The 17,405-nt window shown below is 50.5% G+C and overlaps 2 protein-coding genes across 4 annotated transcripts in view; both read left to right on the forward strand.

Annotated features, from left to right (window-relative positions):
- PTPN9 (protein tyrosine phosphatase non-receptor type 9) overlaps positions 1-6,047 on the forward strand; it is a 78,882-nt gene extending 72,835 nt beyond the window's left edge. For all 3 annotated transcript variants that reach the window (XM_053927597.1, XM_071221920.1, XM_045192769.2), the window contains exons 10-13: positions 2,504-2,582; positions 3,695-3,845; positions 4,259-4,466; positions 5,211-6,047. In XM_053927597.1, coding sequence (XP_053783572.1) covers positions 2,504-2,582; positions 3,695-3,845; positions 4,259-4,466; positions 5,211-5,425 — 653 coding nt within the window. In that variant the 3' untranslated portion in view covers positions 5,426-6,047. The remainder of the gene's footprint in view (positions 1-2,503; positions 2,583-3,694; positions 3,846-4,258; positions 4,467-5,210) is intronic.
- A 9,892-nt stretch (positions 6,048-15,939) lies between these two features.
- Positions 15,940-17,405, forward strand: part of SIN3A (SIN3 transcription regulator family member A) — a 61,704-nt gene continuing 60,238 nt past the window's right edge. The window contains exon 1 of the mRNA XM_024557125.3: positions 15,940-15,985. The gene's annotated coding sequence lies outside the window, so the exon portion shown is untranslated. The remainder of the gene's footprint in view (positions 15,986-17,405) is intronic.

The raw sequence follows: 17,405 nt of genomic DNA on the forward strand, positions 1-17,405 counted from the left end.
AGTAATAATGTCCTTTCTATTAAGAATATGTATTATATGTCAGATACATAATCTCCATCTAATTATTATAGAGACTCTGCAATTGTCAATCCATGAACAAACTGCAGCCCAAACAGCTTAGGTGACTTGTATCCCACGGCTGGTAAGTGGCAAGTATGCCAGGATTTGAAAGTATGTCTGTTTGGGTCGAAACTCCTAGCAGGGCACGCCAGTGGATTGTTTTACCCATGTCAGCACAGACTGGTGACTTTATTTCTTCCGAAAAGCGTACTGGTAAAAGAGTCTTATCTGGGGAGTGCCACTTTTCCTTCCAAATCTCTCCTGCCTTTGAGGAAATTATGGCCTGCTCTGCCTGGCCTGAGTTCGAGTGGTGACTGGGTTATTAGCTGCGCTGATAGGCAACACCAATTTGCCGGTGGCTGGAATGTGGAAAGTTAAGTATCTGAGAGATGCTGTCGTGCAGGGTAGTGGGCTGTGGATAACCCGGGGGTCAGAGATGGGGCAAGGGTGTTCTTATGTTCCTGATGGGCAGATTACAGTGATGCGTGTCCATTAAATGAAGATGAAAATCACTCACAACCCTGAGACACAGAGATAGTGTTAACATTTTGCAACATCTTCTAAACCTTTTCCTGTGCATATAAATAGGTACAGGCATATAAAATATGTAACAATGGGCTCTTTCTATACATTATTTGCTTTTTCACTTGATGGTATCTTGTGCATATCTTTCCAGAGCAAAAAATACAGATCTTATAATATCTGTCACCTTACAGACTGTTTAAATGCGGGGTACATGATCACTTAATCCTCTTTTGTTAGACATTTAACTTGTTTTCAAGACCTCACATGCTTTCGGAAGGGTCTGCTTCTGCACAAGAGGAAAGTCTAGTATCGTAAAATGTCAGTGCTTGCTAAAAAGGCTTTAGCAAAAATAGTAGCGAAACCAGCAAACCTCCAGGACAAAAATCAGCTCTTGTTACTTCCCTGCTTCCCTGCAACCAGAGGAGGAAGAAGCACTGGGAAACCACAGGGAGTTGTCCTGAGTAAGTTACTCCCTTGACTGAGAGGGAGTCCTTGTATCAGGTATCTCCAGTGTTCTCGCTGAGCGCCAGTCTGCGCAGGCCCTAACACAGAGGAAGAACGTGACACCGTGGCTCGAGCAGTCAGCACCATGCTTGCCGAGATGTGATTAATTCTCCCGAAGTAAAGTGACTGATGTAAGATCACATACGTTACATGGTTGAGCTGTTTTGATCCAGCTGTGCCATCAGAATCGGAGAGGAGAGGAAACCCTCTGTGGTGGTCAGAGAAAGTTTCAAGGAAGACACAGCTCTTGCAAATGAGTAGAAAAGGAATAGCACTGGAGGTGAGAGAGTTGGCTTGAGCAAAGGATAGAAGCAGAAGTAAGCATGATGTGTCTATATTGTGGTGAAACAATTTTTTAGAAAGATTAAACTGGAAGGGGTATCCAGAATAGGTTGGAAGGGAGAGTTCTGTTCAGAAAAGTAAACCAAGTCCTGGCTGGTGTGGATTGAGTACCAGCCTACAAACCAAAGGGTCGCCGGTTCAATTCCCAGTCAGGGCACATGCCTGGGTTGCAGGCCAGGTCCCCAGTAGGGGGTGTGTGAGAGGCAACCACACACTGATGTTTCTCTCCCTTTCTTTCTCCTTCCCTGCCCCTCTCTCTAAAAATAAATAAATAAAATCCTTTTTTAAAAAAAGAAAGAAAGAAAAGTAAGCCAAGATAAGAATACAGTAATCAGACAAAAGATGATGTGGTCAGTTCTCACAGCAGTGAGAACTTGAGAAATTGAGCAGGGAGATCAGGAAGGAACAAAAGGATAAAAACCGCAAACCTCTAGGACTCAGTAGATAAAGAAAATAGAGCCCTGGCTAGTGCGGCTCAGCGGAGCACCGGCCTGTGAACCAAAGGGTTGCTGGTGCGATTCCCAGAGGCAACCCATCAGTGTTTCTCTCCCTCTCTTTCTTTCTTCCTCCCGTCCCCTCTCTCTAAAAATAATAAATTTTAAAAATCTAAAAAAAACCCAAACGTACACCAGTACTGTTAACAGAGATGGGAAGTGGAGAGAGAAAGCTAGATTTGAAGGAGAGGGGGCTGAAAATATGTTGGGCCTGAGTTGATGATGGGACACGGAAGGGGACAATTCGATAGGGTGCTTACAAGCTTAGCTTTGATGAGATGAAAACAGCTGGAGAAGTGCTCAGAGTTGACACTGTCAGTGTGGACCGATGGCTGAAGTTCCGGTAGTAAGGCCCTGAGCGGGTCTGTAACAGTGCTTCTCTAAGTGTGCCTGGGGCCCTGGTTGACTGGGAGATGTGATATTTAAGACACTCCCATGCCATGTGCTGTGCTGGCGGTTGGGGGAACTAGCAGGGGTGTGGCGAGAGGAGCAGGGAGCTGACCAACCACAGAAGAGCCGACCACAGAAGAGCCGAGGAAGGAGAAGGGCTTCAGAGTCGTGTGCCTTGTCTCTTCCAGGCCCTCTGGAGAACACCTATCGTGATTTCTGGCTCATGGTGTGGGAGCAGAAAGTCTTGGTGATTGTCATGACCACTCGGTGAGTCCATCCCTTCTCTTCCCTGCTCTCTGCCCCTCCCCTAACTCACCCCACGCACAGGTGACTGAACAGAGGGACTTAGCTCTGAGAGACAGTGGGGGTTACAGAAGCTATGGCCGTGAGTTTGAGATGCTGCGTCTTTTTCAGCTGACGCAAAGATAACTCAGGGTGTGGTGGACGCTGGTAGATCTGACTTCCCAAAGCTGTTAATCCATGGCTCTGGTGGCCCCTGTGCCACCCACAGCCGTTCTGAGGCCCTGGCCTCGTCCGCAAAAGGGGGTGTTGGGAAACGTGGGGAAGTCACTTTTAATCTGGCCCTTGCTTCCGGACTGCCAGTCCCCCTTCATCCTCCCTTCCATGCTACTTTGACCGTTTTCTGCTGCTTTAGGCAGGAAGCTCTTGACGAAAGGAATATTTTTGCAATTTTGATCTACATACCTGCCAAAACTTCAGGAATTACTATTTCATTAGTGTTACCATTACCGTTATGATAATTATAACCTATTTCAGATGAGAACAAAAAAATTAATTAGAGTGTGAGCTCGCTTCCCTTTTTCATGGCCCTGCTACAACCACCTTTGATTGGCGAGGAGGTCGTGGAAGAAGTGCCATCCTGGAGCACTTCGGAGCCACTGACCCGCAGTGAGGTTAGACGTCAGGCATTTACGCAGACCTCCTGCTGGTATCCTGGGAGCGGTGCCTCTCTTACTGCTCTGTCTCCCAAGGGCCCTCACTGGGGAAGAGAAGGAACAGTGGCTGAGATACAAGGCAGAGAGTTCGATCTGGCCCACCCAGTTTTCTCTACTGTCTGTCTTTGTCCACTCGGTGTTTATCCCAGATACCTGTGGAGTGCCAGGAGGTATCAGGAAAGGGCAGAATGATAGGGTACGTACTCAGTAAAAGTCTGCTAAAGGAGTACTTGCAGACACTTGCACCGTTACATCCATTTAGAGTGAAGGTTTTCTTCCTTTTCTGCCAAAAGGCAAGAGTGCCAGTTAGGAGCAGCGCCGGAGGTGACTCCGCTGCTCGGTGTCCAGCAGGTGCTGGGGAGGGCGTGGTTAGCGCTGCGCAGGGGAAGGATGGAGGGCTTACCTTGCTCTGTGTGTCTTCAGCTTTGAGGAGGGCGGCAGGAGGAAGTGTGGTCAGTACTGGCCTTTAGAAAAAGACTCTCGGATCCGATTTGGCTTCCTCACAGTGACCAATCTAGGCGTGGAGAACATGAGCCATTATAAGAAAACAACGCTAGAAATTCATAACACAGAGGTAAATCCGCGTTTCTGTTTTCTCACTTTCTTGAAGGTAAGGGAGAACTTTTGATGTAAAGGAAATCTCTCAAAGGAATAGGCCGGATTCCAGGGAGCTTGTACGTTACTCCCATTTCTCTGGGCTTAAGATGAGGATACTCAGTTCAGAGCCAGTATAATGACATTGTGTTAACACCACAGGGGCGTTACTTAGGAATGAAACCTAGAAGTCTGGGTCCTACAGATAGGAATTCTGCCCCTGCCAGACATCAGGCCTTTCCTTTGGGTTTGTAGAGAAGCAGTTGTGGAGGAGGTGCAGGGTGGTGGGCAGGGATCTTGGTGGCAGGGATCCCAGGGCACTGAGCACTGGGAAAGCCACGGGTAGGGGAAACAGAAGTGACCTCGTTAACTCCACCTCTTTTTCTACCCAAGGAGCGGCAGAAGCGCCAGGTGACGCACTTTCAGTTCCTGAGCTGGCCGGATTACGGTGTCCCCTCCTCAGCGGCTTCCCTCATTGACTTCCTGAGAGCCGTCAGGAGCCAGCAGAGGCTGGCAGTCAGTAGCCTGGGAGTGGACTCCAAAGGGCAGGGCCCCGAGCCACCCATTGTGGTCCACTGCAGTGCAGGCATCGGCAGGACAGGTAATCACGCACCGGATGCGGCTGTCAGAGCCCCGGAGGCAGCAAGGGAGGTGGAGGAGTAACTGAGCGCTTCACTGCCAGGCTGAGAGAATTTGATCCATTGGTGGTGCGTCGCCATGAAAGATTATTCCTAAGTGTCCTTTCGGTGGCCCTAGTGCTGCCCGTGTGTCCAGATACACACTTCACAAGCCAGGTCCTCTGGGACTGGTGCTTTGTACATCCCAGTGGCACAGTCATATTCTGACCCCACCACTGGCACCTGGGTGTCCAGAGAGCTCAGCTGGGCTGTCGCTTCTTTCCCACCCCCTCCCCGGGGAGGTCCTCGTTTTGTTCTCTGTTCTCCGTTCTGGATCCACTTAGCAACTTTATCCTTCAGGGGACGTGCGTAGCAGGGACTGCTGGCATTTCTCATCAGAGATCCCTTGGGGAGAAGGTCAAGAGGAGTAGGTTGGCATCAGGTCTCTGGGGAGAAACCGTAGTCTGAAAATTAGGGCCCAGGTGTGAAAATGCTGTTGTTCTGTCTGGGAGTGCACTTTCCCACCTGTTCTTCGTATTTCCTCCAAATCCATGACCAGAGGCCTTCTTGTTTCTCTGGCCTCCAACACTGCCCTCCTCCTCCTCGAGTCCTTTCAGGCCTGAGACCCCTTGCCTTTAATGCGGTCATCCAGCCCTGCCTGGTCATTTGGTAGAGGGGCGGGGAGAGGAGAGGCAGGCTAGATGTGACTATCTCCTTTCTTGCTGCAGGTACCTTCTGCTCACTGGACATCTGCCTGGCACAGCTGGAGGAGCTTGGGACCCTCAATGTGTTCCAGACAGTGTCCCGCATGAGGACCCAGAGGGCCTTCAGCATCCAGACCCCCGAGCAGTACTATTTTTGCTACAAGGCAATCCTGGAGTTCGCAGAAAGGGAGGGCATGGTGCCATCCAGCCACAACCTCCTGGCCATGGAGGGTCAGTAACTGTCCCATGAGCCTCCTACCTGCTGGCCAGCCTTCTTCCTTAAACTATCCTGGACACCGCTGAGCCTGTAGGTTGCCATCAGTTACACTGAAGCCATGGACCGACCTCTCTCTTGTGTCTCCCGGTGCACGCATAGCAGCCTTTCCCTTTGGCGAGATAGACGTGGCGAAATTGTTACTAGAAAGGGCCAGCAACAGTGTGTTCTTAAGTCCTAGCAACTGCCATTGAACTGTGCCTTACTATAACCAAATTGTGGCTATTGATTTTTGCCAGGGGCTCCAAGCAAGGTAAGTGGGAAAGGAAGCTCCCTCCCCTCTTTCCCAACGCCCTCTCCTTCCAGAGGTCTCCTTCCCATCCCTTCCCTTTGCTGGGATTTGATGGGGAGGCCTGGTGAGCATCCACCTTCCTTCCTAGAAAGCTTGACCAAGTTATATATTCCAGAGAACATCCCGGGTGCCAAGCACGTGTACCCCTAGAGCGTGTATTCCAGTCTTTTCTGTTATTCCGTGTGTGTGCGTGCGTGTGCGTGTGCACTTCTGTGTATGGGTCCACATGTACGTGTGTATATAATACATTATTGTATGCGATAATATGGCCGTACTCTATAAATACATATACACAGTTACTCCTTTGTAGAAGTTCCTGGGGCTCCGTGTTGCACTTCAGGTGTCGTGGCTTCTTGTACCCTACTGTTTATCCCGGACTGGCTGGGCTCGGGGGTCATGGCTCCAGTTGTCAGGTGACAGCGTGGTGGAAGAGGACACAGGCATGCCCACTTTCTGTGTTCCTGCCACAGGCTTTCCCCCTTACATCCTGACCTCTCTCTCCAGGATGCTCTCTGTCGGAGCCAAGAACACTGGTTTGTGGTGACGCTGGTCCCACTCAGCACGGACTGCCCTTACCCAGTGCTTTTTCTCCGTTCACTTTGCCGATTTGGGTAGTAGACCTCCACTGTGACTTCAGACCCTCTCTTGCCTCTTCCCGTCCCTTGGGGGCTGGAGCCTTGGAGTAGAAATGAGCTCACTGGGCAGCCACAGACAAGAGAAATTGGTACAATGCCTTAAGAGGAAAGAAGGAGCCCAAGTTGGAGAGAGGAGACGACTATGAGAACCCTTCCCTGGGAGAATTAGCTTGAGGCCCCTTTTTCTTTTCCCGAAAGGTTCCTTTCCTTATGCGGCTCGGCCCTGTCTACTCAGATGCCCATCTTTTTCTGCCTAGTGGCCTGGCAGACCCTGGAGCTCAAGCTGGACGGATTCAGTGTCAATAAAAAGTTTGAACTCCTGGCTGGGTGAGGCAATGCCCTGCAATTTCTATAGCCCCACCCCCCTTCACTCAGCCTGTTCCTATCTGCTCCCAGCCTGGTGTGCCAGGTGTGGGATTGAGTCCCCAGTGCTCTACATTCCCAACAAAACCCCAGGAACCCCTAAACCTTCCCCTATCACAGATGAGGTTGGCAACTGATCAGACCTCAATAATTTTATACTGTAATAAGCTCTTGAATGTATATGTTCTTATTTTTACAATCTTTTCATTTTGTATTTAATGTCAATTGACTGAGTCAGATTCAGAAAATAATTGTAAATGTTCATATTCAATATCTTACACCAATAGTTTTGTATTTACATATAAATATACTGACGTGATCAAACCCTTTTAGCTTCATCAATTTAGTAGCAGTGTGGGGCTGGGAAGGCGAGGCGGGAGTCTTACGAGCTGGTCTGGGAGGGGTGGGGAGGCAGGGAGGGACCCAGGTCTTTAGTGTCCGAGACTTGCTTCTACCTTGCCTGTAGGCCATGACCTTAGCTCTGGGCAGAAGTAGGGACCCAGCACCAGATGAATGCTTGTGGGGTGCCGATCTCTATGCCTGGTGCCCTCCCCCCTCATTATCTTATTCAAACCGTACAGTACTCCAATGAGAGATTATTCTCTCTCTTCCGTTTCTATGTAGATGAGGAAGGTAAGGCCCAGAGGGCTGTAGTGATTTGCTGTGAAGCTAGAGCTGAAGTCGGTCTGCTTACAAAGCCTTTGCCCTCTTCACTACATCGCTCTCTCGAAGATCCAGATAGTGGTTTTATCTTTTGAAACTATAGGGGTTTTTTAATAGCTCTCTTTCAGAGTATAAACACGTCTTAAAATTCCAGGTAATTGATCTTGAGCTCCTGTCGCATGCAGTGACTGGAGGTGTGACCGAGCTGGTGGCTGATTCTCCCCTATGGGCCCTCCTTGCGTAGGGTCTTCAGGTCTGCAGAGCACCGAAAGGGTCATTCCCCAGGGACACCCCATCCTGTGGGCACGCTGGGATCCTGAGTCCTTTGCATGTCCCTCTCAGAATGGAACCAGCAGGACCTTCTGTCCACGTAGGACCACTCCCCACCATACAGCTACTCCCTATTGGCAGCCTGCCCAGTTGGGACAGTTCTGGCTTGGAGTGTATGTAACGATTGGGGTATTCTTAATAAAAGCGATAGAAGTTAACATTTGCTAGATGCTTAGCTGGCCAGGTACTGCTTAAAGTGCTTTCTGTGTATTCGTTCATTCACCCTCAATACCGCCTTTGGAGGTAGATACTGACAGAAGAAAAAAAAAACTGGAGCACAGGAAAATTAATTTATCGCTAAGAACCTGGACCATCTGACTCCAAAGTACCTGCTGTTAATGTTAACTCTTACACTCGGTTCCCTCGAAGGGTCCATCTCCTCGTCTGCCAACAAATTTTTCCTGAGTTTCTGATCTAAGAGCTAAAGTGTAGAGAAAATTAAGCCGGTCCTTCCCCTGGATAATAATCCTTTATTCCCTTGGGGCAAGCAAGCATAATGGGTGAACAGGGATGCCTGAAATCTGGGACGTCAGAGATGGTAGAGTTTGGGTGAAATGTGTAGGAGACAGGAATAAATGATACAAGTTCTGGAGGAGGTAAACTTGAACTGTCTTTTATGTGAAGAAGCTGGAACCCACTGCTCTGTAAATTCAGGAGCTATGCATAAGCACCTTTTTGAACAACTGAAGGTTAGCAAGGTTATCATTTGCAAGAGCTCCACAAAGATGCAGGTTCCTGGGCCCTGCCCCGTATGGGATACAGTGAGTGACAGAATGAGCCAGACGAGGAGATGGACCCTTCGAGGGAACCGAGTGTAAGAGTTAACATTAACAGCAAGTACTTTGGAGTCAGATGGTCCAGGTTCTTAGCGACAAATGGAAGCCCTGTCTTGGTCCGTGTCTCAGACTCTGGGGAAAGTTAGCAAATTGATGTCTTCCAGATCTGAGAGAAAGGGATCAACAGCCCCATTGCCATAGTTCATCTGTAACTTTTACCATTGGGTTGATAATCGATACTCGGTTTCAAAGGAGGTAAAGAAAGGGGAAGACATAGAAGAAGCCCCAAATTTGTTCAGGAAGTGAAGGCTTTCACAGGAGATTTGGTGGACAAAGCAAGAGAGGGAACCCACAATCAAACGCTGGACTGTCCAGTTGGGAACCTAAGATGAAAAGTGTTCATGGGAGAGAGCGTCATGGGCTAAATAACCCAGGCTTCTCTATCTGATTTGACTGCTGTTTTTCACCTCGTGTATACTCCCTCTACAATGGGTCCCTTCACCTGCTAGGATGGAGCTCCTGAGGTGGAGGGTTACCCAGCATCCTCAGCCTAGTAGGCCCACAGTCTCCATGTCACCATTTGCAGAAAAATGACAGAATGAGACTGGTTCTTGGGAAATTGGGCTATTTTAGCATCGTAGCTTGAAGATGGGACGCCTGCCCTTAAAGGCTCCCCACATCTAGAAACCCACAAATCAGAGATCTCGAGGAAGGTGGGCCAGATAGACAAGCTTTCCTAGAGTGGCTGAGCTCTTTGTTAATTTTGAGATCTCACCACTCAAGTCCTAGCTTCCTTTTGTAAAATAAGGGGCTGCGTTAGACGATCCTGCTGCAGGCCCTCCAAAGTGCGAATGTCTGCGGAGGAGCCGTCAGGGCCTTCGGGTGGGTCCGCTCCCACTTCCCTGTGTTCCCTGCCCATTTGGCAAACAGGTCAGGTATCCCGTGTAGCCCATAGACCATTCATCGTTCGTGCTGCTCCATGTAGGGTAGACAAGGTGGCTCGGGTCTCGTTCGGGACCCACTGACCACTGTTAGCCTACCAAAGGCAGGAGCCAAAGCTCCCACCAGCTTTAGAACCAGAGTTTTTCTTGGGAAGTATGTGCCCTGTAGTTACCATCACAAAACAGTCCTGAAGATAAAGTGTTTTTAACTACACTGCAGACTACAGAGAAGACTGGGTCTTCTTCACAAACAGAAATCCAGCATTCAAATCCATGCAGTGCTGCTTTCTCTCTGCCTGCCACCACAGCTTTCATAAAATCCCGCCTTCGGTCTAATCTGCATGCTGCAATTTTTTTTAAAGATTTTATTTATTTATTTTTAACAGGGGAAGGGGAGGAGAAAGAGGGAGAGAAACGTTGATTGGTTGCCTTCCATATCCACCCCGACCGGGGACCAAACCCGTAACCTAGGCATGTGCCCAGACCTGGAATTGAACCAGCAGCCCTTTTTTTTGGTGGGAAGTCACCCAACCAACTGAGCCTCCAGTCAGGACTACATGCTGTGTGGTCTTACATACTCATCTTTTTCCTGCTGAGGCCCACGAGGCCTAGGAGCAGTGATTTCTTTTCGACACCTTAGGGTACTGTGTTCCTGACGACTGAGACGAAGATGAAAGTGGGGGAGCAAGACAGTGAGGTGTAGAGAAAAGACAGTGCCCCTCCCCCACTCCAGGTTCACTTCCTTCTGCCCCTCCCCTGCACCAACACCTGGCTACTCGTCTAACTCATGCAGTTGTCCAAACTTCATGACCAGCCAGCTGTGCAGCTGAGCCCAGGTCGGGTCGTTCGTCCTGTAGGGTCTCTCTCACTTCCTGGACCTTTAATGAATACCTGTTCTGTGGCCAGCAGCCAGTAGACTTAAGAGGTCTGATCAAGGCAGATACTGGGCTGGATATGTGAATTGAGGTCTTAGTTTAGGTGGAAGCCAGGATCCTTGGAAGTATTTGAGAACAGAAGAGCATGGAGGGCAATAAGAGGAGATCCTTAGGTGCCACAAACACTTAGGAGAGGATGAAGAAAAGCCTGTGAAAGATTTTGATTAATTGAGGTAACTAAGGACGAGGCCAGGATGTCTTCTCACCGATGTGAGTGGTGAGGAGTGGCTGGGATAAGTGGACAAAATTCAGAAATGTAGTTTTACCAGTCTTCTGGCGGGGGAGGGGGACGGCTAACAGGGAAGAGGCATGAATGGGAGGTGAGCGAATGGAGACAGCAGGGCAGGCTGTCTCTGCTCCAGCCACAGCAAGGGCCACCTTTCATTCACATATTAGGCCTCTAATTAAGATTTCATTTGAACAAAGGAAACTGCTGTTTTAAAAAAAGAATTAAAAATTTAAAAAAGATAAAGCCCTGGCCCCGTGACTCATTTGGTTGGAGCGTTGTTCTGTGAACTGAAAGGTCACTGGTTCGATTCCCAGTCAGGGCACACGCCTGGGTTGTGGGTTTGATCCGTGTAGGCAGGCGATGAATGTTTCTCACATCGATGTTCCCCTCTCCTCGCTCCCTTCCTCCTCTTTCTAAAATCAATACATAAACTTTTTCAAAAGATTAAAAAACACAACTGATACACAAAAGGAAACAATTTAAAAAACAAAGGTCACTTTACCAATTTTCTAGATTTGGGCTGGAAGTGACCCAAATCTGTGCTCAGGGTAAATTAATGCTCAGTGAGGGGAAGGCATTTCAGGGCAGTGCACAGCAGTCTTAACACCCGCTGAAAGATTCCAAGCCTCTGAAGCCACCCAGAAGTCAGAAGTGTGGAATATGTACATCCTAAACCAACTGGTTTCCAGAGAAATGGAGTTTCTTCACGTGGTGGGATGGTCGGATCTTTTGGGCAAGCCCTGGCTTCCTCTTAAACTGAAGCATCAGGGTGGTTACTTTGCATTTGAATGGCCAGGAGAAGTGGGAGTAGCAATTAAGGAGGTGTGTGAACACTTGACTAAATGCTAGGCATACTTTGTTTTTAATCTCATGCCCCCCTGCAGTAGGTATTCTTATTCTTAGTTTACAGATAAGAAAGTCAAAAAGATAAATAAATGACCTGTCAAAGACATCAGCTAGGTAGTGGCTAAACTGGGATTCTGAACACTAAGTTGAGCTTTCCCCTGGAATCTGTAGAGTGCTTTGGGTTGGGGTGGGGAGCAAGCCTCAGGTGCCCCTCACCTGGATATTCCCAAATTGGCAGTGGTTGGTCTATGGCTGGCAGAGGTTCTGTCAGCAGGGTACTGACATCTTTTTGACAAAGTTGTTGCAAACGGAGATGGGGTCCAGGCTTTTGGTGGTTGGGAACAAAGCATTAAACGGACCACACAAAGCTAAGCAAAGCAGGCAATAGGAAGTTTCTGGCATCATAATCGTTAAATCCTCTAAGAAACAGGAGAAAACTTCAAACCAGGAGCACCTGCCAGAGACAATACTGACCATTAAAATATCCAGGGAAATAAGTGGACAACCTGACAACCAGGATCCACTTAATTAGAGAGGGACCAGCTGCAGAAATGGCCCCATAACTTCCTGTAACTCAAGTGGTCAGGCAAAAAGACAGGAAGAATCCAGTCCAGTTAAAGAGGAATGTCAGGATCTGTTGTATTTACAGTTTTAACACAGTAAACCAAGATAAAGGACCACTTGGCAGAAAGCACATTATTACAGTATGTTAGGGATCATCTCAAAAGTTCCTGATTCTTTTCTTTGCTCCTAGTAGCTAATGCCTTCCCTACTCCCAGCCTGTGGCCTAATCCTCAGGAGACAAGAGAAAAAGAAAAAAAGGGATAGGGACTCCAATCATACAAAAAGTATCGAGAATGGGATTTTACCAATTAAGAATTATGTGCAGAAACACAGTCATAACAAAAGTTACACTAAAAGACTTAATCCCAAAGTAAACACGTATCTTACAAATTCCAAAGTCAAAATCATCCCAATTCAAAAATTCTCACTTCCAGGAACCAAAGGGATAGTAGCTTCAGCCTTGGTTCTTGGCTTCAGGGTCCCAGGGTGCGGGAGTGGGCCATCTCTGGCCAAGGAATGGCTCTCTTCTATTGAACAGTTACAGGCTTGACAGGTATTTCACTTAAGCTTCTACACCTAGAATTTCCCACAATCCTCCTCAGTTGCCCACCTGGGGAAGGAAATCACAGTGTTAACTATCACCAGGATGCTGCCTGATGACAGCGGCAGTGTTCCGGGATTTCCTATCTCCTGCCTTGAAGTCACGGAAGTGCAGGGCCTGACTGTCTCAGCCGGCACCCTGAGGACCTGTGAGCCCCGCTGTGAACGAGAGTGAGTGGGTGTGGATATGAGATACCTGTGATGCACGGGCTGTTTGAAGGGGTAACACTTGTTTTGAGTGCATGTGAGCTGAGGAAGACATACGCATGTATGTACTCGGATGACAGGTCTTGCTTCAAGGAGAATAGTTTTGGAAGGGCCAAGAATCATTTAGAAGCCCCGACCGAGATCGCAGGCCTTACTGTGTAAGGAAACAGCACAGGGCGGGGTGTTCAAAGCTCAGAGTTCCAGCCCAGTCATGCTTTGGCTGCTTGGGCAAGTGACTCTACTACTCTGAGCCTCAGTTTGCTCAACTCCAAAACAGGGTAGTAATCCCTAACACACAAAGGAGGCTTCTCAGTGTGACTCCTCCAGGGAAGGCCGTCACCAGATTCATTCACTGGTTTGTCCTCACTAGGAGGGCCGAGGAAAGAAAGGTGGGGGAGATGCAACCTTAAGTGCAGCTGGAAAGCCAATGTCGCCAAATCAAACACTTTTCCCAAAGAGTCTGGGGCTTGCTGTGTTATGCAGATGTTGACATACCGAGTCATAAACAGTTGTTAGACCCCTTCCAAGGGGCCTCTTGTGCTGACCACTGTGGTGAGTTAGAGCAGTTGTCCTAGAGGCACTCAAGCTAGGGGCTGTTCTGGAGGGGGTCTCCACGAGGGTGGTGCATTTAGGAAGGTAGGGAGCCTCAGAGAAGCCTGGTTCTCCTGAGTGGGATGAACTACTCTAGAGGTAAATTCTCCATACTTAATGTCATCCAGAGCATACCACATATACATGCTTAGAGCCAAATGTTGGGCCTTTGGCCTCCAGAGAAGTGCAGAACTTCACAGGGTGTATTAAATAGCATTACATTCGATCTTCGTAAGGGCAAGGATTGCTACGTTACCCTCTTGTACAGGACGGGAGGATGGTCCGCGGATCATAGAGACTAAGTGGGGTCTATGGGACAACTTTTAGATTAATTTTGTCCTGCTCTACCGCTCTGCCTGATCTCACATTCAGCGTCATCTGTCGTGCCTTCGTCTAGGCCGCGGCACACTGGGAAGTGGAGCAGGAGTCTGATGTGGGGCTGCAGGTATCAGGTGATCTGTGTCCTGATACAGCAAACCTTGGGCCTCACCCTAGGGAGCCCCCATTCTGACAGTGAATCTCACCCTCCGTGGCCCTGCCAGTTGCTGGACCTCCCACTGAACACACAGTCCGTATCTCCTGGCCTTCCCCCAACACGCTCACACCCTTACCCTCAAAGATTCTGTCAACCCAGCGACCACCCAGATTCTAGCCCCCACTACAACTGTGTGACCCCCTGCCCTTCCCATATCAGTATTCCTACCTGCCCTCCTTAGTGTCAAGCTTCCTTCTCCATCTGACCCTCCCAGCCCCATGGGCACTGAGTAAGGGAATGGTCCTTAGAGCCTTTCGACTCCAATTTCTACCCCCCATTTCACAGGGGGAAAACAGGCCCACAGGGAGGAAGGGACTTGCCTGAGGATATCCCACCAGTCACTGGCCATGCTAAATCTAGGACCCAGATGACCTGACCACTGACCTCAAGCTCTTCTCCCTCTTTACACAGGAGGCCACTGACCCCACTTCCTACATTACTCACACCACGTCAGTCACTCGGCTCCCTTAAGGCTTTCTCAAACACATCTTTTTTTATTCTTGCTCACCTATTGCCAGTACCCTGGTTAAGTCCTTATTCCATCTTACCTGAATCGTTGGGGCATACTGACTGGCAGCAGGCCCCCATTCTGCTCAAAGGACCCTAAGGCCCTTCACTATCTTCACATACCCCTTCATCCACACTGCATTTCCTGGGTACCCCCTTACCGTGTGCTCTGGCCTCAGGCCGAGCCCTGCTGAGCGCAAGCATGGGAGTTAGCCTCTGCCCTGCAGAAACTGCTTTTGGTTGGAAGTTACACCAAACTGCAAATGGTTCAAGGAAGAATCTGAGGCAGAACTTCAATTTGAGGGCTGTATAAACGTGGGAAAGGCTTTCTGGATTGGGTGGCTGGGGGACAGCAAAAGAAACCTCTTGGTTTTCCCCACCTACCTCTCCCACCAGAAGATGTACCTCTACCGTCTCCAAACCCAGTATTATTACAACTACCTTTGTGCCCTCACCTTGCTACCTGTAGGTACCCCTCACTTAACCCACCCTCAGGACCCATCCAGGTGCTGGGCTGGAATGTTGAGTATCTAAAACCATAGTTCTGGGCCTGTGGTCCAGGACCATCATGCTTGCCTCTTCTTTTGTGCAATTTTAAGAATTTTAACCAGGTATTAAAGTATTCTGTTCAGTCTCTCCAACCCTGGTTTTCATGACTACAGCCACATTTAAGGTCCTTAACAATGTTTTGCATTTACTTCTTTGTGCCCTTTGTTGAAAATGACTTACGCCCCCCCATTTCTACCTGATTAAATCATTTAAGACCCAAATTAAGTACCACCTCCTCTATGACTTCCTCAGTTTTCTCCAGCCAGAATCTACTAGCTCTGAGCACCTATCAATATCTGTGTATACATTTCTGCCTTACTTTAGCTCTTTCGGTGGCATCTCCTCGGGTGGGTCTGTAGCCCCTGGAGGGTACAGAGTGCACATTTCAGCCATTCTTTAAAACCGCACTCAGCAGCAAGTGCGGTAGGAATGTGTTTGCTTAACCCATGGTAGGTGTTCAGACAAGTGCCTGTTGCCTTGAACGCAGGACTTCCCGCTTACACAGTTCATTTAGGCAGGCACCTAACAGAATGGGCGGGACACGGTTACGTTACATAGCCAGGAGAGTGGGGACACACCAGCCAGTCCCTAGGTTGTCTCTATCGCCTCCCCTACCCAGTTTCAAATGGGGTGCGTGCGTGAAGGAAATGGGGTCGGACCCTACTAGCTCCGCCTCTGGGGCCCCCCGTGCGGATCTAGTCCCAGCCTCCCTCCAGCCCAAGAGTCTCAAGAAATTCGAGGCGGCGGTGCTGGAAAGAAAGGCCTTCGCCACAGACGCGACTCCCACGCGCGGCTAGTTTATCTATTTATATATATTTTTTTTGGAGGGAGGGGCGTTCCATGAAGACAAGAGGTGGGGCGAATGGAGGAGGCGGGCCGAGGGTGATTGACGTGAAAGCCGGGGAGCCAATGGCCCGTGGGGGGCGTTCTCCCCATTCAAGACTCCCCGCCTGGCTCGCAGGGTATGTTAAACAGCTGTTTTTAATTTGGTCTCCCCAGTCTCAGGCGTTTGGGGGCTAGTTCGCCGGTGGGTCGATTTGACCGGTCCGCCAAGGGGCAGGCGCCGCGGGCCCCGGGACCGAACTAGGGGAGTCTTAGGGTCCGAGGGAGGCAGGGGCCAGCCAGGAAGGAGAGCTATTAGCGCCGCCCGCGCGCCAGTTTGTTTCCCAGCCGGGCCGGATTCGTGGGGAGGGGTCAGCCCAGGCAGGGGTCGCCAGCACGCCAGCGTGCTGCCTAGTTTATTTCACCGGGACGTTGGTTTTGCTAGGTTGCGGCGGGGTACTGGGTAAGTGCGGCAGGAAGGGATCTCCCTTGTTCCTGGAAAGCCTTAAGAAATTACTATAAAGAAAAAAGGAAAGATTCCGCACTCTGGTTGGAGCCGGGTCCGGGCTCGGCAGGGGGCGGCGGCCTAAGCCCTCGGAGCCGGAAAGCTGGAGTTTTGCGAGCGAGTCGGGGCCCGCGGCTTCCTCCGCTAACCACGCGGGGCGAGTGCGGCAGGCCGTCCTGAGGGTTTCGATTCTGTACGCAAACTGTTGGAGGGGCAGTGGGCGCGCTCCAGCGAGGCGCGGGCGCCGCGGACCCGCGGTTGTTATGGACTCTTGGGGCGGAGGCTACGCGGGCCGGGCGGGAGGGGCGGCCGGGGGCGGGGAGGGCACGGGAAAGAGACCCCCACGCGGGTAAGGCGCTCCGAACTCCCGAGCTGTGGCAGTGGAATCGGCATTCGGCGCCGGAACCCGCCAGGGCACGAGCCCGTGCCACCTCGGCCAGTGGCTGTGGAAATCTCCAAGAACTCCGCGGCTTCGACCCGTGCTCCAGCAGATCGCGCAAACAAGGAGCTGCCTCCTTCCCCGCCCACCCCAAGGCGGCGGCCGGGGGGCGGGGCGCGGCGTGTGAGCGCACCCACGAGCGGGCGGCCTGAAAGGAGCAGTGAAGGTCGGAAACTGGGAAAACAGTATCCACGCTCGGACTCGGGAAAAGGAAATGCATCAGCGAGCGGGGAGGGGCGCGGGGAGCGCGCCTGTCAGCCGGGATGGCGGCCGCCTGCTGGAGGCGGGGCGCCGGTGCGAACCGCCGCCGCCGGGTGGAGCGCCTCCTGGAGAGGAGGTGCAGAGGCTGGGTCCACGGAGCGCCCTGTCGCTCTTGCCTCCACTCCTTGGCCTGGCTTGTTTACTATCTACTCCGACTACTGCTTGTGCTCCCGGCGCGGTGCGGTGGAGAGCTGGGGGCGGGGCCTTTTCCTCCTTTCCACCCACACCTGGCTCCTCCCGAGGGCCCGCCTTCTCCTGGCTGGGTGAGACTCCCTTTTTTCCTTCTCCGTTAGGGATTGGATGACCTTCTCCCGAGCTCCGCCTCTCGGGCGCTCGGCTGGAGTTTAAGTTCTAG

This window comes from Desmodus rotundus, chromosome 7, assembly GCF_022682495.2.
Source record: "Desmodus rotundus isolate HL8 chromosome 7, HLdesRot8A.1, whole genome shotgun sequence".
Taxonomy (NCBI): domain Eukaryota; kingdom Metazoa; phylum Chordata; class Mammalia; order Chiroptera; family Phyllostomidae; genus Desmodus; species Desmodus rotundus.